Source organism: Lontra canadensis, unplaced genomic scaffold, assembly GCF_010015895.1.
Source record: "Lontra canadensis isolate GAN:19392208 unplaced genomic scaffold, GSC_riverotter_1.0 scaffold14, whole genome shotgun sequence".
NCBI classification, from domain to species: Eukaryota; Metazoa; Chordata; class Mammalia; order Carnivora; family Mustelidae; genus Lontra; species Lontra canadensis.
The window spans coordinates 24,611,968-24,635,778 of record NW_022631008.1 but is presented as its reverse complement, the minus strand read 5'-3'; the positions used below and the strand labels follow the sequence as shown (position 1 = coordinate 24,635,778).

At 49.2% G+C, this 23,811-nt stretch overlaps 1 protein-coding gene across 1 annotated transcript; it reads right to left on the bottom strand.

Annotated features, from left to right (window-relative positions):
• Window positions 1-2,731: 2,731 nt before the first annotated feature.
• NR2E1 (nuclear receptor subfamily 2 group E member 1) lies at window positions 2,732-23,508 on the bottom strand. The gene is made up of 9 exons (XM_032858260.1): window positions 22,622-23,508; window positions 17,772-17,917; window positions 14,459-14,546; window positions 12,723-12,958; window positions 11,271-11,417; window positions 9,037-9,133; window positions 8,500-8,649; window positions 8,141-8,246; window positions 2,732-3,960 (listed from the first exon to the last, which is right to left on the bottom strand). Exons 1-9 carry the CDS (start codon window positions 22,644-22,646, stop codon window positions 3,798-3,800), a joined length of 1,158 nt encoding a protein of 385 aa, XP_032714151.1. The 5' UTR covers window positions 22,647-23,508; the 3' UTR covers window positions 2,732-3,797.
• Window positions 23,509-23,811: the final 303 nt, after the last annotated feature.

The following is a 23,811-nucleotide window of genomic DNA, read 5'->3' as shown; positions in this document are numbered from 1 at the left end:
GCCTCATGACATGGGTGCACTCGAAAGCTCACCGGAGAGGTCTGGACTGAAAAATTGGGGACTTGAGCTTGACGGTGGACAGGCTGAGACCTCCTTGGCCAGCCAGGGAAGTAGCACGGCGGAGGCGTGTCCAGCACAGAAACACAGGCGCGCTCTGTATTTTTCTAACAGCTTCTGAAGTGTTCATCAAGCCCGTGTCTGATTAAGCACTTTTAAATTCTGAGCAATGAAATGGGCCCTCTCATACCCTCTTGGCAGGAGTGCACATTGATCCAAACTTTTTGGAGAGCCATTCGGGCGTATGTACCAAAATTAAAAATGCATATAATCTTTGACGCAGAAATGCCACTTCTAAGAATTTTTCCTACAGAAATACCCCAAGTCCGTGGATGTAGATGTGGAAAGATGGTTCTTTACAGTTTATAACAGTGAAAAACAGCATGTAACTTAAAGTCCATCAGTGAGGAATTAGTTGGATCAACAACAGTTAATCAATAAAATGGAATGCTAGGCAGACATTAAAAAGAATGAAACAAAGCCATATATACCCCCAGAAGAGAGAGCCAAACACACAAGAATAATCTGCGGGAACGTAGAGGGTTTCCATTTTTATAAAGATTAAGGACGGCAACCACAGTTCACATCTCTGGTCAAGGGGTTCAGTTTCTAGGCTCCTAAATTAGACTAAAAACCCTAAATTCTAAGTGAAATAATTCGGGAGCCTTATTGATTGAACTCCTGAACTCACCGGCTGTTCTTTCTCTTCCCTAACATCAAAGGACAACCAAAAGCAATTCAAACACAATGGTAAGACTGCTCACCTAATTGTCACAGTAAATAAATAAGACTTTTGAAAAGCAACCCTCCCAGATGTAGAAAAACCATCTGTTGAGAAAGAGCCCAGAAGACTGGTTTTTGGCTGCAGAAGTCACTTGGCTAGGCCTACCTCCTCTTGTTTGTGTATTCAAATCCCATACATTGGAATGGTCTAACTTGAACTTGTATGTCCGGAGGCCCCTGTGACACAGCCCCTTAGCCCCCCAGCACCAGCCCGCAGAGGATACTTGCCTTAAGATCTAGGAAATCACTAAGGTTCTTAGAGCACCGAAGCCGCAGCCAGCAGAGCTCCCCAAATCCCAGAAGAGAGTTTTTAACTCTAGGCTTTTTCAAACATTGAAAGCCAGCTTTGATTCATGTTTACGCCCCAAACAGGCAGTTCCAGTGGGAATGTGTTCTAGAGCAGGTCCCACGAAACTTACTCCCTCTTAACTTTACGGAGACGGTTTTCAATGGATTAAAATAGATTCTGTGTTTGTGCCGGATTTTAGTACAGGTTGGTGATACCCCTCTGTCCCCCTTCTCAGAAACATCTCAAACATTCTAGCATCTTCTTGGTACCTTTCATCAATGCCACACATTCCCAAAGGTAACCACTATTACGGAGTTAGTGTTTATCCTATTCATGTATGTTTTAAATATTTACGATATATTTATATATCTATAAACATAATCTGGTCTTGTTCTGTAGGCTTTAAACTTTACATAAACACCAAACTCTATGTCTCCTTTGTGATTCACATCCCACCCACTCACACACTGTAGTTCATAACAATGGACCCTTGAGGAATACACTGGTTCCAGTCTACTCGCTTTAAATGCACACCTTCTATAGAATACTATATATATCGCAAATTACCTATTCTCCACTGGTGGACATTTTCCTCTTCAAACAAGAGCAGTGTTACAAGGAACGTTCTTACACACATCATTAAGTACCTTGCTTTTCTCTAAGCCTCGCTTCTCCTCTCTGTGGACTCAGCACAGGAGTGCCCAGCTGGTTGTACTTCCACACATGCAATCTCTAGGATCAGTTTAGCCAAGAGTCGCTAGTCTGCTCCTGGCCCTCGCTGGAGCTGTTGCCCAGGAGGACCCCACAGCGCCCTTGGCCTGTTGGGCACCTCTGATTTCTGCCCCTGGCCGCTGGCAGTGGGGCCGGTGCCCTGAGATTTGCTGGGAACATCTGAACCCACTTCCTACTGCTCCTTCCATATCTTACTCACCGATACAGACCTTCACACTCTATCTTTTTTGGTCACTAAATGATTTCAAGTTCCTGGTCAGGACTGAAATGCTGGCAAGAGAGTTAAAGGAGTGAGTGAATGAAGACTCTGTTAATCGGTGTCTTTCTTCTTCACACAGCAATTTTTCTAAAAGATGCAATTACATTTGAGAGCTGCAGAGAACAGAATCTTATGTTTTATTTCTTTATTCATCATTTTACAAATGGGATTCACTGTAAAAAGGAAATTGCCTTTGTGGTTCAGTTCTCCAGGCTGGGGTGCTCCGAGGTTCAATTTCTACACCAGCTGCCACAGCCACCTCGGAGCTGGGGGCAAGAACCAGCCAGGGAGGGAGGCTAAGAAATCAGGTAGCATTCCTTTAAATCCAATATATTTTTATTCTTTGTAAATACAATGAGTACAACCTTTTAACTTCACAAATCAGTTAATTCACTTTGTACAAGAAAAGTTTTACTCATCCTATGATAGTCCAAGTGCTGAATATTTTTCCTCAGTTGCTAGTACCTAAGAAATCAAAATGTGAAAAGTACAGCAGCTATTTTAAAATGGTTGTTTCTACATTTCCATAAGTATAGATTCATACCAAAGGAGCAGCTTATAGTGTAGGACGGTGTGTGTGTGTGTGTGTGTGTGTGTGTGTGTATGCGCACGTGTGCGTGTGCGTGTGCATGCGCGTGTTCAAGGCTTTACTAGAAACCGGTTTTCTGAAAGGCATTGAAGAGTCTCGGGCTGTTAGCCATGGATCAATCAAGAAACCATTTAGCCTTCATCTCCATGTGGTTCCTTCTGGCGTCATGTCTCTGTTCAGCTACTCTGCTGTGACTCGCTGAAACACGAGTTTGGACCCCCATCGCCTTTGGTTTCAGCACTTTGATAATGGGACAGCGATCTCCCTCCGCCTTCACCTCCGCTTTATTTGGTTTTGCTGTTTTTATCCATCCTCCGTCAACTTGCGTTCTTTTTAGTAAAGCTCTTCTATTTTTGAGATGTTATCCGAGCTCAAGTCCTGGTGCGAATCTCATTTTCGTCCACCAGTTCCTTGGACAAGGTTGCCTGGCCTATGGTATTGAAGAGAAGGAGGAGGAGAAGGAGGGGAAGAAGAAAGAGAAAAACAAAAGAGAGAGAAAGGAGAGAAAACAAGTTTCACGGCATAAGCTACCTTTCATTTACTAACTCAGTCCTGAAGGCCACTTCATGATGTAGTATGATAGAAGAAAAACTTTTGATAAAACTTTTGATTGAAAACCTAACCATTATTTTTAAAATAAATTCTCCAACGTAAAATAGTTCTGAAGGCTGCCGTATGATGTTATACACAGAGCTCTATTTGGTTACCCAACTTCATATGCTAAAAAAGAAAAGAAAGTTCTACGGACGGTTCAGCTTTTGAGAGTTCAGCCCTGTCTTCCAGGTAAGAGGCAGGATGGCACGGCCTGCAGCAACCCCCCGATCTGGCCCCCCTCCCAGGGCGCGGCAGCAAGGAGTTCTCTCGGCTCGGGTGGTCCTGTGACACCCCCTTTCCTTCCCTGCTGCCCTACCCTGGGGGAGGCAGCAGGTCAAAGCGACTGGAACTGTTTTGCGTCCATTGGCATGTTTTTCTGAAGGCTACACATTCCCAGGTTTATGCTTCCTGAAGGGTTTGTTAGTTGAGGCTTGTTCTCTGCGGGTAGAAGTTCATCAGACACTGTCCCATCCTGAAAAGCGGGGACTTGGAGCTTAGATATCACTGGATTTGTACATATCTGAAAGCAGTCTTGTAATGGGCACGTTGCCGATGGTTTTTTTGAAAAACACTTCTTCTATGGTTGATGGACTAATAGAACGTAAAGCTGGCAAAAGCAACAGGAGTTTTCCAAAGCGACAGGGCTGCGTGGGGTATCTGGAAGAGGAGAAGCCATGAAAGCAAGGTAAGAGCCATTCCTCACGGAAATTCATATCCCATACTTGAAGGCACACCCTCTTCCTGGCTGGGCCTCTGTACTACCCCACCCCCCTGCAGCGGAGGCCCCCACAGGTGCTCCTGGCCCTGCTCTGCCGGGTGAACAGCCGAGGCAAGAGCCTAAATGACGCGGCCCAAATCATGTGGTGACTGTCTCTACATCAGGCAAAAGGCTTGCGTTTTTTTGGATGAAAAGTAATTAAAAAAAATTATTTATTTGACAGACAGAGATTACAAGTAGGCAGAGAGACAGGCAGAGAGAGAGGAAGGGAAGCAGGCTCCCCGCTGAGCAGAGAGCCTGATGGGGGGCTCGATCCCAGGACTCTGGGATCATGACCTGAGCCGAACGCAGAGGCTTAACCCACTGAGTCACCCAGTGACTCAGTAAGAAAAAGTAATTTTTATTTTTAAAAAAGATTTTACTTATTTGCAAGAGAGGGAGGTGAGAGAGAGAGCACAAGCAGGGTGAGGGGCAGAGAGAGAAGCAGGCTTCCTGCTGAGCAGGAAGTCCGATTCGGGGCTCGATCCTGGGGCCCTGGGATCATGACCTGAACCAAAGGCAGATGCTTAACCTACTGAACTACCCAGGCGCCCCGGAAAAATAATTTTAAGAAACATGGCACCAAGTTCAGGTCAGATAATACACTGAAGTCTGCCAGGGCAGGAAATCACCATGCTGCTGAGGATAAAGGGTAGCGCTAACATCCACATTTTCTGATTCACAAGGCTCCTTCCTCAGGCTCGTTTCCTCAGATAAAATGGTTTCCTTTTCTAAGCCATTCTCCAAATTATTATTCAGGCATTACACTTAGTCACTCTCAGGAATAATTCTGTCCTTATTACACTGCAAATTAAAGACTAAGTTCTGTTGGGTGGTAGTGCCATCCAACTTTCATGTCAATGAAATTGGCATATAATTAAAGATGTGAGAAATTGCTTAACAATTTCCTCTCTTGATGTCCAACATACGTCTGTGCTCAGATGGGCAAGTTCAATTTTCCGCTGCCCTTAGATGCCTGTAACCTCACCGTGGCCCGGATGTTTCCTCCATTAATTGTTGGCAATCAGCTACTTATGTATTTCACAAGGAGGGCTCCTTCCTCCACAGCACACCACCCAGAAGACTGAGCTCCAGAGGCACCTGTCAGTAACCAAGCCAGGTTTAACCCCTTCCTGGCCACAGAGGGCTAGAAACTGATATCAAAATTCATTCATAGGAGCTAGGTAGCTGAACGCTGAGTTTAAGTGACCAGTAATGTCAGCCTGCAAATAGAATCCAGAGGAATCATGATCACTGTTGTCTCTTAGCTTTCAGCACCCGGAAATCCCTCTCTTCAACCTGATACTAGGCTGATAATTCTTCCTGGGCCTCTGAGGACCTCATTTGGCTGTTCGGCTGCCCAGCTTCATTATCACCCATGGACAAGGAATGGAATGGAATGGAACCCCCAGATCCACATCTCCCTTCTACCTGACTCTCTTCAACAGCTCTGCTTCCCCTCCTGGTGTCAGGCCAAGGAGCAAGAACACTACAGTGGGTGGGAGGCCATGGGATGCCTAGACAAGCCTCCGCCATGTCTGCAGCCCTCACCCAACATGCTGGGATTTTCCCATGGTGAGGAACCACTGTGGGAAGTAGTAACTTCCAGAAAGGATGGATTTTGGAGAATCCATAGACCATTAAATCTTGACCTTCTGCATGGAGATTATCCACTCACCTACTCACCCGCTTCTTTTATTTCCTAGTTAGGAAGGGGCTGGTTAGTCAGCAAGGATGAATTGTCTGTTATATGTGGAGACTTGTACTACCCAGAAACAGTAACAATGTGTGTGTGTGTGTGCGTGCACACGTGCGCGCGTGTGAGGCAGAGAGAGAATGCCTAACTACTCAATATTATTTTTTAGAATATCTGTGTCCCTGATTTCGTCCATTAGCATAAATAGCATAAATAACGGGAAGCTTTCTTTTCAGGCATAAGTGTTCCGTGTCTGTCACAGAGCCGTGTGTTTGATCTTCAGTTATAACATAGTTTGTGTGAAATGCCAATTCCTAGCCTTTTCCTTATGTCCTAGATAATTAGAGAAGTAGCCTACAGAGCTGAGTTTGCAATTTTTAACAATTAATGTATAATTAGCTCAGTTTGCAATACTGACTTTTCAATTTCAGATTTTATTTTTCTAGACAGGAAAGTGCTAGAGGAGAATATTCTCTGATTGAAGGAGCTAAGAAATGAGGCATATGCAGTTTCGCCCTATGTATGACTCTAGGTATTAATATTAATTACAGGGGCACCTGGGTGGCTCAGTCAGCAAAGCATCTGACTCTTGGTTTCAGCTCAGGTCATGATCTCAGATGGAGTATGGAGCCTGCTTGGGATTCTCTCTCTCTCCCCCTCCCCCTTCTCTAAAAAAAAAATTAATTATAGCTATAGCTCATATCATGAACTAAAAATTCCTTGTCAAAGCAAATGTGTTCCTTCAATGAATAATCTCCTTGTTTTGAGGCTGGGGAGAAGTAGTATATTTGCCATTTTGCTAAAGAAGACTTTTGTTAATTTGTGGTTGCACTCTCTCAGGGTCACCCTAGAAGAAATTTCTGGTGGGCCCTGCCCCCTCAGACTCCTCTTCCTGGACACTGGTACCTCCCACAGCACCTCTGCTGGCTCTCCTCGCAGCCCTTCTCCCCTGCTGAAGGCCTGCCATTCAAGGATCAGCTCACATGTTGTCTTCTTTCCCTCACCAACTGGAATTTGTCTTTCCCACTGCCCACTTTGCTTTTTCTCTCTTCTCTGGTCTGAACTGAATGCACACTTCTGTCTACTGCATGCAGGGATAAGTGGGAAGTGTCTTGCTCTTTCTGGTGTCCCACCATGCTCACCAGCCCTGCATGGAGCAAGTACTCAGCAAAGGCTTGACTGAATCAGTAAGTGGGTGTCACATTCTTGTCAGTGTGATGTTCTTTACACCTTAATGACTCTAAATGTCGGAGTCAGTTATGATATACAAGTTAGTTTGTAGTGGGCAAAAAGTGCCCAAATTACTAGCCCAAAGTACTGCTCTATTTTATAATTTTGAACAAAGATGAAGTATTTACCCTATATTCAGAAATTTAACATGTATTTATAATTTTTAAAAAACAGCACTTTAATTCGAAAGACATGTACCCAGGCACTATCACTCAACAGAGTTTCAGCGATATTCCATGGACAGGAACAGGTTTATTCGTTAGTTTTCAAAGGAGGATTTATGACAGAAATAAGCAGCTTCGTAGCAGAAGCTCTGTTCCCCCCCAGTGAATATAACTGTCTTGGGATTTCTCCCACCCCTAGATGAGGAAGGCACGAACGGCCGGGGCCACTCAATTTATGACTCCCAGCACTGTGTCTGTGGGTGATGTTGAGATGATGGAGAAGGTTTCCATGGGCTTCCTTTCAAGGTCAATCTAAGAAGAAACAATCATAAGCAACTCTATTCTATTCTATTCCTCAGATCTATTGCAATCCTAACTTACAAAGCTAGCAGTGTTCCACGACTCTTTAAAAGTCTTGCCTTTTTTCATTTGAAAATGAAATCAGAGTCTATACACCTCTGGGTGGACTCGTCCACTGGAGGGCCAGGAGGAGCACCGCTGGAGCCCCAGTGTCTGAGAGTTTCTACAACGAGCCAAGAACAGCCTCTGCCAATGGGCTCTGCTCGGCCAGAAGTAGCCGTGACTCAAAACAACTCAGTGGATACCAGTCACCAAAGCCAAACAACAGTCATGACAGGGTAACAGATGCCTCTCAAGGATGATGCGACCACTCGCTAATAGATTAGCTAACAGATCATAACTCTTTGGCCTTCATTTTTGACCCTTCCCCTATCAGTGTCCATTTACACAAACGTGTCCAAATGTTTTGATGGATCAACTTGTTCCGGGTCTGGCAATGCTTTCACTCTGATGATCTAATCTGACCGCCTCCTCTCACCCACGTGCGAGGTAAGTAAGTTTCTAACTATATTAGCGGGCGGGCAACAGGATAATTGGTCACAGGATTTGAACTGGCTGACTCGGGCCTGCTCACACATTCACAATGGAAGCGGTTTTCTGAAGTACGGGGTCAAGGCAAACAAGAGTCACCTGGTATGGATGTAGCTGTTGAGGGTTAGCTGGGCCTCATCTTGAAGGGCTGCAATGGCGGCAGCATTCCGGAAACTTCTCAGCTCAGAACCACTGTGTGTAGGAACTAGAAACAAAGATGGGAGAAGCTATGAGAAGCAGCACAGGAAATGCAGATGGGAAAGCACCTCCCTGGAAATGGATGACCAGCTGGAGAACAGGTAGGGCCCCCACCACGGAAAACGGGGCCAGTCCCAGGTATCGGCTCCCTTAAAAAACCATCCCCCCTTTGTGCAATGAGTCGAGACTCTGAGGTGGCTGAGTGAGGGAGGTGGCAAACCCACGGAAGGAGAAGAGGCGGGGGGTCTGCGTCAGCTTACCAGCTTTGAAAGTGACGATGCATTTCAGACAGGCAAATTCGGTAGCATCTAACCGGAGTTGTCTAAATCGAGCCACCACCTCCTGTAAAGCTTGTATTTCAGATATGATCTTGTTCAGCTTCTGGGAATCTGTGTTGTCACCGTTCATGCCTAGAATAGAAATATGGAATAAATGCTCTAATATGAAGGCATTTTCACGATTTAATATTGATTTTTGACAGAATTCTGCATATCAATATCTATTCAATTGTCACTCTAAGATATCTGATTCCATGTAAACCGGCTATATTGTATGAAAGTTAATATAAAATCTTCTCTTGGATGATAACAAACACAGTAATTTGCATTTAAATAACAATGCAAGCAGTCATGAATACAACAAAACAACATTATTTGCATTTAAATATAGATTTATAAATGACAGGTATACTCTATTGTTCAGCAGGAATTTGTTATTCTTTACATGTTGTTCTTTTTTCAGTAATGTATTTTTATGGTAATTTCTACAACAAAGTCATTAAATTGTGCAATTCTTACCAGATACAGCCAGTAGAGTGTTAGCATCAACCGGAATGGCCCATTGTGCTATTCCTAGAACAAACAGTTCTCTCCAAGCATCTTCCAAAAGCATCAGCTGTCATACAATAGATGTATAATATAATATAGTGTGTAATTTATAAATTTATAAACAATTTCAATATGTAAATTTCCATTATTTTAAAAAGTGTTTTAAATGCCTGTCTTGGTAAATTTTCCTCTGAATATTCCAGCTTTTCCTTTATTTTCCACATTTTTCCTTTTTGAAAAGGTGCCTATACATAAGCACAGGCATCTGAGAGTCAGCCATTCCAATTCCCCAAACTTTGCTTCCTTTGGAAAAGGGTTTACCCTTCTTGGCCTTGCATCTATTCATTCCCGACCACCTAGAAACTTCTCCAGAGAACCAGGCTCTATGAAATGCCACCAGCAGCTCAGCAGGCAGATCCCCTTCATATAAAATGCTGATATTATGGGTTGAGGATTACAGACTAAGCGTGCAGATCTGGGCCCCCATCTTCCTAGAGGGTTGGGGGGCTGGGCTGGGAGAGAGAGAGAGAGAAAGAGAGATCACTAATTCCCAAGAGGCATGCAGGGAAATCAGGGTGTAATTATGTTAATAGGGTTTTGCTGAGTTTACCTCATCTCACTGCCTGATTTTTCTGAGACTCATAAGTGGACAGCATCAAGGTGCTTGTCATTTTCACTCTAATAAAATGTGCTACTGAATATTTAAAATGAAAATCTGACTCCTTTTCCAAATTAATAGACCGGATTCCACTTCATTGTAGTTTGCTTGTTGTTGAAGGGTTTCCACTGAAGGGCTAAGTGGCAGACAGTAAGTAAATTTTGTTTCTATTAATGAGTATACAAATACCTGTTTTCAGAGAAAGCAGCCAGTACACATACGTGTGGGCGCGCGCACACACACACACACACAACAAATGGTTAGAGTCAACCCGCAACTCTGGTCAAAGATACAACCTAACTATTTTGGGAAAAAAATCTGTTTTGAAAAATCTCTCAAAAATCAGTCAGTTCTGGATGATTTATGTGAAAGTATTTCCTTTTGGGAGCTAAGAGCTGAATTGTGAAGGCCTGTTACCAAAATCACAATCAGACCAAAAAGGTTTAATTTTGAAAATGCTTTATTTTTAGTTTTATTGCATTAGGTACAGAAAATAATACTTTAAAATGCAAGGTAAACAATATCTAATTCTCACCATGTCTGAAAGTCCAGGCTATGGAAAAAAGAACATCCCATGCTAGAAGATTAAATGTTTTGAGCACATTGCTAGGTCTCTCCGTAGGAAACATACTTCATATTAAAGGGCACCATTATGCTTTAATTAGGTATAAAATGAATTAAAGAAATAAGCCACTTGCTTTCAAAACTACTTATTAGCCTTTTGAGAAATTTTCATTAATTTCCATGAATGTACTGGTAACGTCTAATGCTTATGAACACTTCATTTTCTTTCTTTCCCTTAAGATTAGAAAAATTCTGGCAGACGCTATCTCTGCGATTTCTAACAACAAAATTTCCGGCTTTTGGTAAGATGTAATTTTTAGCAGCATATACTTTTCTCTCGGTCATTTACAACCACAGAATTATGCACAATGCCCATTTGTTTACAAAATCTCATAAAGGTCTTCAAGAAGCAAAGAAGATCCTGGCCTGTGGGAGGTCTGCAAGGCAGCCCATACCCATACATGCTCATCAATTAGTGGTCAAGAACATGAGTACCGCAGTGGAAAATATAAAGCTGTGAACATAAAACAATGAGACTAGCTCTGAAAATCTTACAGGCGAATACTATCAACACTTACTTCTGCTAGGTCCAATATTCTTAAGAAACACTGTTTTATTAGCAATTTTACTGTCATTACGAGTTTTTAAATTTGTGATTAAATTTGGTGTTTCAATTAAACTTGAAAAAAAGAGAGCTAATGTTTTTGTCTGTTTGTTTTTCATAGACCAGATCCAACTTTCCTGAAATAACATAATTATGTCTCTTAGTAAGGATTCCATAGCTAGATATTTTGAACCCATCGTAGGAAGCTGATAAAAATCGTTTCCTCTTTGCCATTAAGAACAGATGCCTGGCCTTTGTGAGTTATCCAGGTAACCTCCAGGTTCATGAGGCTGACCACTGTTGGTTTTTTGGTTTTGTTTTGGTTTTGCTTTTCCCCCAGTCCCCTTCCCCAAGAGCTCAGTGCCCTCCTGGTCATACCTGGTCCTGCAAAGATAGCGTGGAGAAAGCTGGTACACTCTTAGCCCACTTGATGCTCATGAACAGAAGCCTGGCGGCTGATTCACACACGGACTCCGTGGCCACTTCGTACAGATACATCGGGGTCCCATTCACTTCGTGGGGATACTGAGGGGGAAGAAAGAGAAACACCACGGAGTGAGGAAACCACAGCTTTGCAAGAATAGCCAACCTTTTAATTTCCTAATTAGACTGGGGAAGGAGATAGGCATTTGGATGTTCTGCTTAAACACGCAGTTGCCATGGGTAGACAAAAAAACATCTATATCTATAGAATTTGAGAAATAATAACCATTGGGAAAGGCCCATTTCCAGTCTCTGGGGGCCTGTTCTTCCAAAGGGGCATCTGGCTTTTCTATCCCCTGCAGCAAATTTTCCTCCAACTGAGCCAAGTGCCAGGCCTGTCTCCCAATTTAGACAAGAGCTGCTTGCATTTGTGTAAATAAAAATAGATGTGAAAAAAGTATAAATTAATAGGCATCCCAAACACAAATATGCATATGAGTATTTTTAGAAAGGATTAGTATATTATGGAAATATTTCAATTAGACATCTTAATCATTCACAGAGCTTCCCCATTCATAACTGACAACATATTCATAACACTACTTTCCCAAGCTTATTATACACATCAAGGGTAAGAAAGCAATATTAAATATTGTGCTTGTGCGTGTGCCCAGGTGTTTGGCTTCCCTGCAGTTTGGGGCTGCAGCTGGCCCTCCCCTTTGCTGCCTGGAGTGGGTGCTTTGGGTAGGTACCAGCTGGAAGCCTGGAAGGTAGTCCCTAGGTGGCAGCCTTTTGAAGTGTTCAGGCTGTGGCCCTTCTCAACAGAGACTCAATCCGCGTAGAAATACATGCATCTCAGAAGGGAGAGCGGAAGACGGAAGACGAAGCCAGCTTCCTCAAACCGTCCTAACAGGGTGCGCTGCCCTTGTTGTTGCTGCATTAGGGACCCTACAGCTTTGCCCCAGAAAAACAGATCCCTGCGATCTGCTACACGGGGACTCTTCTCTGCCAGCTGCAGCCAACTCCTTTTCCCTAAAAACAGAAGTGCTCTTCTGGCCTCCAGAAATACCTAGGTTGCCCCTCGGCTCAGCCAGGACTCCACCCCACGGCATTTTTTTTTTTTTTTTTTAAGGGGCAAATTCCTGGGCCCCACCTCGAACTTGTTGGAAGGGACTCTCTGGGAAATGGGGCAGGGAGTTCACGTGTGTAGCCAGTTCACCAAAATTTGGACACTCCTGGCTTAGGCGGGGAGAGCGGGGGGCCGACAGCTCCCCGCAGAGCCCGACCCAGGACCACGCGAGGTCGCTCAGTCTTTGGCTCCACCCATCCTAGCGCCGAAGACCTGGGCGCCCCGCCCCCGCCCTCAGCTCGCCACGGGGCTCCTTTGGGCCCAGCGAGGACACGGACCTTGGGCGTGGGCTGAGCCAGGCTCACGAGAGTCTGCCGCTCCGGGGTGGCGGACACCGCGGCCAGCTCCAAGCCGTGGGGTTCGAGCTGCGTGACTGCGGTGAAGAACGCGGGCGCGGGCAGCGCCGCCGAGGGGAAGTGCGCAGCCGCCCCGTTCTCCTCCTTGTGTCCGCGGAAGTAGAGGGCCACCTGCTTGCGAATGGTGGACGTCCGAGGCCCCCGCTCGTGCTGCACGGCTGCAGAGACAGACAGATGGGCGAACGCCCAGGATCAGAGACTCGACCACACTTAGCCGCTGCCGGGCTCCGGGGCCAAACGCCACGCCTGGGCAGGCAGGGTCACTCGAGAGGTGAAGAGAGGGAGGGACAGGGAATGTGCGGGCGGAGGACGCTCCGAGGTCGTCTGTCTCTTACACTGCAGGCACGCGAGAGCCCAGGCTGAGGGGAGAAGCCGGACCCCAAGTGTCACGATAATGGCCAAACCTCCAGCAAGACTAGGCGTGTTCTCTTGTCCGTTCAGGGCTCTGCCCCACCCAGAGGAGGTCGCAGAGAAACCAGAGACCCTGGGGGTGGGGAAGCGACAAAGGGGAGAAGGAGCCCTGTGCCCAGCCAGGCACTGCCGTCCCTGCACAAGCATTTCCCGGTCAGCCCAATGGTGACTCCCCCCACCTCCACCCCCCGGGGAAGTGGCGTTTGGCCTCCTAGGGCCTCAGGAGCAAAGGACCCGAGGGAGAGCCCGTCTTGGAAGTGTGCTGGAGGAAGGCAAGGGAGATGTGACAATTACCGCCAACAGTTTAAACAAACAAATTAATTCAGGGCAATCTTCCGCTCGCAGAGCTTGACAACTTGTCAATACACGAGTTCAACAGGTTGGACGTTCCCTCCTGCTTCCTGCGCTTCTGAGGAAGGAGCTCTCCCCAGTGGGCTCTGTGCCTCCTGGAGCTGCCACCGGGCCCGGACTGTCGCCAAGGCAAATTCTCTCAGCATCCCTATCCTGACGCCCCATTCCTCCCTCCCGGCCATGACCCAGGCCCCAGGCCCGGGTAGGCCTGGGGCGCCCTCGCCAGGCCACCACCGGGCTCGCACTGGGCCTGCGCTCTCCGGGGGAAATATCTCATGCTCTAGCTCTTGTTGCGCACCTTTAAGATCCTTCTGAAAGTCGGCTGTGCGAGGCACCCACAGGAGTCTCCCTGCCTCTCCAGCCCCTTTTTGTAGAACGGAGAGAAAAAGCCCAGATCGCCACAATGGCTGTCCTGGTTTTGGAGTCTTGATGAATTAACAAACACCGGCCTGAAATTCCGTGAGCTTGTGTCTCTGCCCTCCCTCCTCCCAACAGTTCCCTAGTCCCTACGGTCTCCAACCTCGGAGACCATCCAGACTTCGAGATCCTGCGGAAGGTTAACAGGCTTAGGGCTGCAAGGAGAGGTGAGAGGAGGCATTAGGATCCAGGAAATCCTCAGGAGTGTCCCGCAGAGTGAGTTCCCCCAGAGTGCTGTCTTCATGGGGGTGGGGTGGTTGTGGGGTGCATATGGGCCATACCTCTAGAGTTCAATGGGATGGGGGTAGGGGCTCATTCAGAGAAACAGATAAGACTGAAAGTCGGAGGCCAATTCCCAGCATCTGGACAGAAGTGCTCTAGAGATGATTTACATGCATTGGAGTGCCATGTATTTTCTGTACATATAATTTACTTACTAGTCAACCAACATTAGAGAAATAAAAAGCTCTACTGATTACCATCTTTGTTCATGTTGACTTCCAAACACTTCTTCAGCCGACACGCCCTGCACTGGTTTCTGTGCGTCTTGTCCACTGGGCAGCCTCCCTGGAACAGAGCACAGGCGGTCAGCGGCCCCCAGGGCCTTTAGACGGGAGATGAGAATGCGGGTTTGGGGGAAACGTGGAGGCGGGAATGGACCCTGCCGCCAATCTGGGAGCTGCAAGCCTGGGGCCCCAAAACTCGAAGGCCTTGGACACGAACAGGGCTAGGTAGGGAGAGGGCCGGGATTTCTGGGGCTACTTCAAAAGGAGCAGCCCCCAACCTTGTGAAAGTGGACAAGGAGGAAGAGTCCTTCCCCGAGCAGGCGAAGGGTCAAAGAGCCTGGTTTGCCTGACTTTGCAGCGTTGGGAGGACAAGCTCCAGAGAGGGGCTTCCGCCCGGCTCAGAGATGGTGGAACAGGGCCGAGACGTTTCAGGACCGAAGACAGCGACCGGACCAGAGGAGGAGGCTGATCAGCCAGGATCCCTACCACACCCCCCTCCTGCGAACTATTCTTTCCACCTTCAGGTTTCCAGTCTACCTCTTTCTGTCACTCTGGGGCGGGGGGACATTTATTTGTCGGATACATATTTTCCATTTAGTCTTCACTCTCCTGTTTCCTCACTCTTAGCTTTGTACTTGAAGCCATCCTTCTAACCAGCATGTTAACGTTGTCTTAAAGACTGGGCTCAGCCCAGATTGACGGAAACACAGCCATTCCTAGAAGGTGAGGCAGAAGCCAAAGTGGTTAGCAGGGCAAGGCCTCCAGAGGTGAGGATGAGAAGGGAAGAGCCCAAGGCCTGGGCAAAACCTTGAAGTGTTCACTATGTAAATATGACCAAGAAGATAATGTCATGGACTGTCTGACAAAATGATAATATGGACTGAGAATATTAGCATGATACCTGGGGGAGGGGGGTTGTGCGGAGAGCTAATTACTGCCTTAGAAATATTTATTTGAGAAGCACGAGAAAAAATGTTTTACCTAATGCAATTTTCTGGAAAAGATATTGGCTATTGCAAGAGGAAATTTACAGAGAAAGTTTCTTATGGAATTCATTCACTGTTAAGTGTTATTACTGAGGGAACATATACACATAGATACATAAAGAGTCATATCTACACATACACTTTACACACCAAAAATATATAAGTTTGGTGCTCTCCTGTATTTATATGACTTGCAACTGTTACAAGTACCGTGGGAATAAAGAGAATAAAATAAATGTATTTTTATTTTCCTTCATAATCTAAAAAACTCATATAGTGCGAATTGTGGGTAGGCACATTTTCTGAAATAGCCCTTAAGAAAAAATGACACACTTGAATACACTTTTTTTAAAATGAGATCCCACCCTTCTGATTTAAAATATGCTGAGGTGTTTAAAATAAAGACAGCGCAGAGGTTTGTGACAATTTCTATATGTCCTCATTACTGTTAATAACAAATTGGAACATTATTTATCTAATCTTAGAATACAAGAGATAAAGGAAGTAATTTTTGCTTTCCAAATGAATTCTTCAGGACATCTTTGCTGGCCAGTGTGATAGCTCGATGTAAAGAGGGTTAAAGAACTTGTTATTAATTGCAATCGCATGTCTATCGTCAAATGTTATCTTCCTAGTATTCTGACAAACAAGCTAATGCAAAATGGAAGCCTTCACTTGTTCTTACGAGCGTCTTCAAATCAGATCAAATGTGTATAAATATCTGAAGCTTGAGAGAAAGATGAGTGCTTGAGCTCAGCCCATTTATTCTCTCGGCAAGGAGAGGACACCAAGCCTGATGAGTCTATTATCAGTCCTTTACAAGGACTTGGACTGACATCAATATGTTCGAATTGATAGCCAACCCCTTTGAAAATATCAAGCATTAACATCTGAGATTTTGATTTCCTAATTCTGTGCATTGCATAAAATTAAAAGGTGATTTAAGTAGAAGCCTGCTCAAATCTGGTAACCCACAGTAATACCCCATTCCTGTGGGGCTATAGGGATACAGTCCTGCCTGAGTATAATGTGATGTGTCCATATGGTGAGCCAGAGCTGTGTGCCCAATTAAACGGGTACCAGGGTTGGAGTTCAAAATAACTTATCCAAATGTAAGTATCTTCTTGTTCTTGTTGATAATCCAAATCTATGGGAAATTGACATGAGCAGACATAGCTTTAGAAAAAGAATAATTCGCTAGCTCCAGACAATATGTGTGTGTATGTGTATACCATAAATATTAATTAGTGGAGGTGCTTTACCATTTTGGTTACCAAAGGATGACTTCTGACTAATACGCTCTCCCGGGGTCTTCTTGGGAGTCAAGGTGTTGGCTCTGTGCTGACGGTCTGCGTGAGTGGCTGAGGAGAAGGCAGTGTGGGACCAAAAGGCTGATCTCCCTCAAATGGGCCTATTACTGAGCTGGAAACTGAGTCAGGGGGTCCTACTTGTTCTCTCTGGAAGCTCTGCCTCACTCTCAGCCCATGCTCTAACTCCCTTGTCTTTTCCAGGCAGTTCTGCCAGCTCCATACCAAGACACAACCAACCAGGCCCTTCTTCTAAGCAGCAAAAGAGAAGAAGATATGAGAGCCTTGGGGAGGATTCCAGCTACCCTTTCCTTGAGAACCTTCTCTTCTTGCTCACTCTGCCCTTTCCTGACAAGGCAGAACTAAAGTCTCATGGAGGCTGCAGTCCCCCTTGCTCCCTTCCAGAGCGGTCCTGCTTCTCCCAAGTTGAAAGGACAAAGCCCTTCCCGCAGCAAGTCCTGTGTTCCAGGTGGCCACACTCCTCTCAGGTGTGCCTGGGATGCATGCCTTGTGCCTTTTACTTCCACCATGGCAGGCAGTGGTCAGGGCACTGAGCTTGGGCTGCTGCTTGGGGGCAGAGGTGGGGTAGGGTACAGGCAACATAGCACAGCCTTTTCTCCAGCTTGCAACGTGTGGTTTGGATTCTAAAGTTCCTTAGGTTCCCTGGGCTGGATTTAAAGCCACTGGGTGTGGGTCCTACCCAGTGTCAAAGTGTGTGAGAGGATTACAAAAAGCGGGGTGGGTATGTGTGCGCAGGGAGGAGCCCGGATTTCAGATGTGCCCCTGCAAACTCTGGTATCTGCCCTTACCTCTTCCCGCCTTTCCCACGAGGAAGGGCCTCTGAGAGCTGAGGCGGGAAGGAGGGGAGAGGAAGGGAGAGGTCAGGGCTCGGTCTCTCCTCAGCAGCTTGGAAACCCGGAGGAGGCCTTGGCACAAACAAAAGAGGGGGAGGCAGCCGAGGGGAGCCGGGCAGTGCAGCCCTGGCCGAGGTACCTGGTTTCCAGATTTGCAGACATACGTCCTATTCCGCCGGATACTCCGTTTGAAAAACCCCGAGCAGCCGTCGCAGGCGTAGACCCCGTAGTGTTTCCCCGAGCTGCGGTCGCCACACACTTTACAGGGGATATCTAAAATACGGCCTGAGATCGCAGGAAAGACAGGGAAGGGGGAAGGGACGAGAGGGAGAGGAGGGCGGAGAAGAGGGAGGCAAGGGGAGCCGGAGAGAGAGATGCTAAGCAATCTGACCTCTGAAGGGATTAGCACCGAAGCTGCGGTAAAAGCAAATAATGAAGTGATTTTATAGCCAAACTTTTTTTCCTTGAGCAAGTGTCAGTTTCCTACAATGAGCATTATTCATGCACCGCTACATGTATTTGGGTCTCTTCTAATCGCTGAGACCCATTTTGGAATAAAAGATTACAGCAGGCCCGGGCGGCAGCACGGCCCGCCGCTGCCTTTCTGCTCCGCGGAAAGTTTGGCCGCCTCCCTCCCCCGCTCTCGCATTTAACAGAGAAAGTTGTTAGCGCGCGAGGAGACAAACTTGAAATGTAAAAGGGGAAAGAAGAAAAACAAACACGGCTGGAACCGGGGATGGCAGCTGGAAGGCAATCGAGTTTTCTCTGAGCTGCCGGGCGGTTGTTATTATTAGGATTATTATTGTAATGCTAATACTAGGATTATTAATGATAATAAGGGTAGTGGTAATTGCCCAACTTTCGCTTTACCTATTTTAAAAAATGCTTAGTGGATCGCTTTTGAGAAATTATTTCTTTTAGGAAAAAAAAAACATTTTCCCCCCAAAGTAACTAGCACCGGGCTGGGCAAATGAGGGAGTGGCGCGTGCGCGGTTCCTTCCCAGGTTAGCGCGGGACAGCCACCCCTTCTCCCTCCGCTCCCCAAGTTCTTGCGCAGAGACCTACCTCCTCACACTGGATCCCGGGTGGGGCCCTTCCTGCCTGTTTTTCCTCCGCCGTGGAAGGGTGATGTTTTAAAGGACCTAGCTGGTTTCTCTAGACTGCCCGTGTCCACCCCTGGTGGCCTCGACGGTCGCCTGGCTTAAGAGAACTTCTCTTGGAATCCCCTCAAGCCCGGGGCGCCTACGGACGGACCTTGGAGGAACGTTCGGGAGAGGTGGTATTCCAACATTCTGGGGGAGGGAACTCTTTTGCTCTTAAGGTTCAAGAGTCCAGCCAGCCCGAAGCCATTCATAGGGGCTTAGAAATCTTTATTCTTGCAAACAAAGTATTAAAGTACCAACACTTTGATAATAGTAATGACGGTGGTAATAATTAACTTATTTACATTGAATTTTCCCGTCGCTACTCCACCCAAGGCCTCCAGTCTGGGCCCGAGAGGCCTCCACGGTGAACCTGGACAGTTGCTGTCCGGAGCACTCAGGTTGGGGAACGCTACCAGGCTGGGGTGCAGGGCGGCGAGTCAGACCACCGGGCCAGGGTAATAGAGGAAGAGAGGGTGCCACGTGGGGAGGGGCCCGAGGTCTCAGAAGTGGAAACTTGCTCGTGGATTCCGAGGCGTCCTGGCGGGTGGGGATCCCTCCCTGAGCAAGGCCTTGGAGGAGCTGCCGGGGGCCGGGAAGGAGGGGGGCATGGAGAGCCCAGCGGCCAGGGTGGGGGTGGGGGTTCGATAACGACCAAGCTCGGCCAGGGTAATTACAACCCCGCCATAGCACCTGCCTATAGAGCCACCAGTGACCCGTCAAAAAGAGTAGCATGGGAATTCAGACGGCGACAAAGGCCGGTGGGGGAGGCGCGCAGCGGAGCGACCACCGCCTTGGAGCCCCCTTTCCCGTAGGGTGGGAGGAGAGGCTGTGCTTGGTGGGGGGGGGGGAGGAAGCGGCTGGGGAGAGCCAGGCAAAGCCACAGCGGGGCTTGTCCCTCACCCCCTTGGGCCTGTCACCGTGCCCATGGGAACTCACAGGCGCCCAGCAGCCGGTGATGCGAGCTCTGCGGCGTCGCACTCCCACTGGAAACAGCAAACTTGGTTTCCTTATTTTGCAACCATCCTTCCCAGCATGACACGCACCCTCTGGCTGATCTGGGGTCCATGTTTGGGATTCAGCAGTCCTGTCGCCCCAGCTGTCCTCTTCCCGGTGGCACTTTGGATGATGCCAAGATGAGAGCGCAGGAGCAGCAGTGGTGGTATTTCTCCCCCTCTTCCGCACCCCCCCTTCCCATCCAGACAGGAGCACGGGGACACACCACATCTCTGGAGAACCCCATGGGGCGCAGGGAGGACCGGTGCGGGGCGGGTGACCCCTCTCCAGCTGGGGGCCGGGGTCAGGGCTCCTCGACAGTTGCCCGGCAGGGCCACCACCGCTGCGGGTGGGTCCTGCCTCGGCGCAGACCTCTGGGCCTCGGCTCCCGGGGCAGATTAGAGGCAGGCCGACGGGCCCGGGGCGGGGCCCAGGAGGGAGAGACGCGAAAATTCCGGGGCAGAGCGGGTCTGAGCCTCAGACTCCGCCACCCAGCCATGTTAAGGTGACTTGGGGTCACGAGACAAGCTGGTTGACCCCGTTGCAAAGCTCCTCTCATTTAGCAAACCGAGCGAGCTCCGACGTGAGGCAGGCGGGAGTTTCCTGAGGCTGGAAAACCGTTCTTAACTTCCCTCGCCAGGGGGTCCCCTCGGGGCTTTTTGTGTGTCATAATTGCCTAAAGATATATGGCAGCTTCGATTACTGTAATTACCATCAGAGGCTGTTGAAAGAAGTTAGTCTGGGCTGCAGGGGTGACTGGCCGGGGTCTTGTTACCACCCAGGCGGGGCTCCCGGGTGACATCGCTCTGCCCTCCAGCTGTGCGAAACCGAGCGAGGCGGGGGCTGCAGACCTCGCGGCCCGGCTCGGTCCTGACCTCGCCCGCTGCGCGCCGACCTCCTCGCCGCCCCGGGCCCGAAGGCCTCAGTTTTCGGGCCCGGCTGCCGCCACCTGTCTGGAGAAGGCCGGGATGCAGCGGCGCCGCGGGCGGGGGCAACCTTCCTGCTGGCCTGACGAACTGCCACTTTGGCGGCCGAAACCTCCACCAGGTCTCAGGCTTCCGAGGCCGAACTCAGGCTCTTGGGGAGTTGGGGAGCTCCCAAGTTTCCCCAGCATGTCATCCAGCCTTTTCTTCCTGAGTGCGGACGGCTCGCCTGAGTCCCGGTCCACCGCACGCGGGTGCAGCCCCCAGCCAACCGAGCTACTCGCCGGGCCCTTCCCTTTCTTCCGAGGCCTCATTTTTTCAAGTATCCCCAACACACAGCAACCCCGGGGCCTCCGCACCCCAAGTGGGCGAAGGACTCCGAGGCTCCTTACTTCTAGGGAGGGAGGAGAGGGCCTGTCACGGGGAGGTAGCAAGGAGGCCTGCGGAGGGCCGCGGGCTCTGGTTTCTGCAACTGGGGCTCAGAATGCAGCAGGAAAGGTTTCCTTCTGCACCTCTTGGGAAGGACCTCACACGCCAGAGCACGGACTGCAAAAAGCGAGACCACCTCGCTTCCCAGAGACTAGGGCAGCAAGGGCCAGCGTAGGCCCGAGGCTATCTGGAATGCCAGGCCTCCTCAAGGGGTGGCTCCGATTTGGGCGGCCGCAAAGTTTCCTTCTCTCTTCCCTCTGCCCTACTTTCAACATTCTCCTTTTCTCTTTTTGGTTCACATTCACTTTACTTGAATTTAAAAAATGGTAACACCCAAACCAGAGCAAACGTTTAAAGTGAATTACTTCCCACTTACGTGGGACTTCAGCATCAGTGCTCAGAAGTATCTTGGATTCTCCCAACTTTCAAAGACTCAGGACAATGAGGGCGAGTGGGGGGTGGTGTTTGAGGAAAGCACGGAGTGCCCAAAATGCTATGGGAAAAGGCAACAAGGGCGGTTAGAGAACTCCGGGGCCGTGGGGACTGTGACAGGAGCCACCCCCAGCCGTGGGCCCCGGAAAAGGCAGCCCCCGGCCACCGGAAGGCGGGAACTGAAATGCCCCCGGGGAGATCCAAGCCTTGTGGCAATGCCCGCCCAACGCCAGCTCGGGCCTCCACATTCTCCGGTTCCGCGGGCACTGGGCCGGCAGATGCCCTCGCGCGCCCACTTAACCCCGCACTCCGGCGTCTAGGGGCAGTTAGAGATCAGCCGGGGCTCGGCATCCTCAAGGGGAGCCACCAGCTAGGCAAGTTTGAGGAAGGAGAGAAGCGCGCGAAGGGAACAGGCCGCACACTCCTGCCTCTGCCGAGCTCCCGCTCGAAAAATCCTTGGGATTAGGGATTTGGTCCCCTCTTTGCTAGAGCGGTTCGCCATACTTTAAATTCCCCAGTTATGACCTACGCGGATTTAGGATTAAGGAAAATGTGACTTTTAAGTTGTTTCTGCTTCCCAGTTTGCAGGATTATTTGAAATAGCTAGAAACGGGGTGCAAAGCATTCCATTCAAATCCGCTTTGCGCAGAGTTGCTTTTGCGCGCTGGAGCTCGGAGTTTTGAGCGAGCGTGTTATTGTGCTGCCGCCTGGAGCTGCGGCCTAGTTCCCGCCCCCGTCGCCCCCCATTTCCCCGCACCTGGCGGCCAAGCGGAGACAACTCGCGCGACTGGTGGGCTGCTTGGGTCTCAACCTTCCTACCCTACCAGGGCGGGGGTGGGGAGGTGGCAGGGGGAATCCGACAATCCAGAGGTAACGAAATTCTTCTTCCCTCACCACGAAACATCCCGACTCACGGTCTACAAGGAGCTGGGCCAAAGCGCACACGCCGCCGGAGTCCCTTTCCCGGGCTCGGAGCTGCAGCGCTCGGAGCAGGACCTCCCCGGCCTCCCCTCCCGCCCACCCCAGTCTGCGCTCCTGAGCCCCGCGGCGGCCCCAAAGGTACCCACTTGTTGATCCGGCCGGCTTGCTCATGCTGGCTGTCCCCGGGCGGAGCGGTTGGTGGGCGCTGCCCGAGTCCCGGCCGACAGCGCCCGCCTCACCGCCGGGCGCCGCCGCTCTCCAGCCGCCCTCCAGCCTGCAGGCTCCCGGGCCGGACAGGTGGGTGTCGGTTGCGCGCTGCGCTGCTCCCTGGGTGCTCAGAATTCGTTCCACGGTGGGAATTTAAGCATCCTCAAGTTTCTTCCCGGCTCTTGCAAAACCGCAGCTGCTGGGAATGTTGCTTGGTAGGGACACGCGCATGGACAGACAAACGGAGAGACGGACAGGCAGATCGAGGAAGATGGGAGGAGGACAGCAAGAGAGGAATAGTGAAGGACAGAGATGGAGACACGAAAACGGTCTTCCTACGGAGCAAAAAGGAGAAAATCCCTCTCTTTCCCCATTCCTGTCTCTCAGTCTTCAATTTATCCTTCTACATTAGGCATGCGGAGTGTGGCCAGATCTCTACAGAGCGCTGCTCTTTTAAGGAAAGAAGGAAAACACAACCGCGGTCTCAGGCAGATGGGCTCCGCGCTGCCCAAACCCGAGAGCGGAGTGGGAAACTAGATTGCTGGGAAGTCTTCCGAGGAAACAGGGGGCCAGGTCCCGGTTTCCGGGGACAGCCGCGCACAGAACAGCAAAGGGTCCCCGAAGTTCATTACCCCGTGACTTTGTGCTTGTCGCTGCGGGCTGGGTCCCCTGTAATATCTCCAGAAGCGCTCTGACAGGCAGCCGCGGGGAGGGGAATAGGGCGTCCCTGGCCCACTTAGCTTTTCCCCCAACTCCTGGCGGGGTCTGACGTCAGCCATGTGCGGGGAGGGGATGGGAAGAGGGAGGGGGTTAAATGCTAATGATATTAATGAACCTCCAAGCGGCTCCCAAAGAAAATGCAGGCGCTGTCGGAGCTGACGAGTTAGAGTATGATATATGGGAGTGTGGCTCTGTGCGTGCGTGCTGGTGAGGACCGTGCTGCTCTTGTAATAAAAATGAATTATTATATTTCATGGCAAGAGGGAAGGGGAGGGGAGATGGAGCATTCTCAAAACGCTTTCTCCCTTTTCTCCAGAGCGCCAGACAGATTCGTGGAAGAAACTGGGTGGCTGTGTGTTTGTGTGTGATTGCGCGCACCGGATATGGCCATGTGAGTTGGTTCATTCTT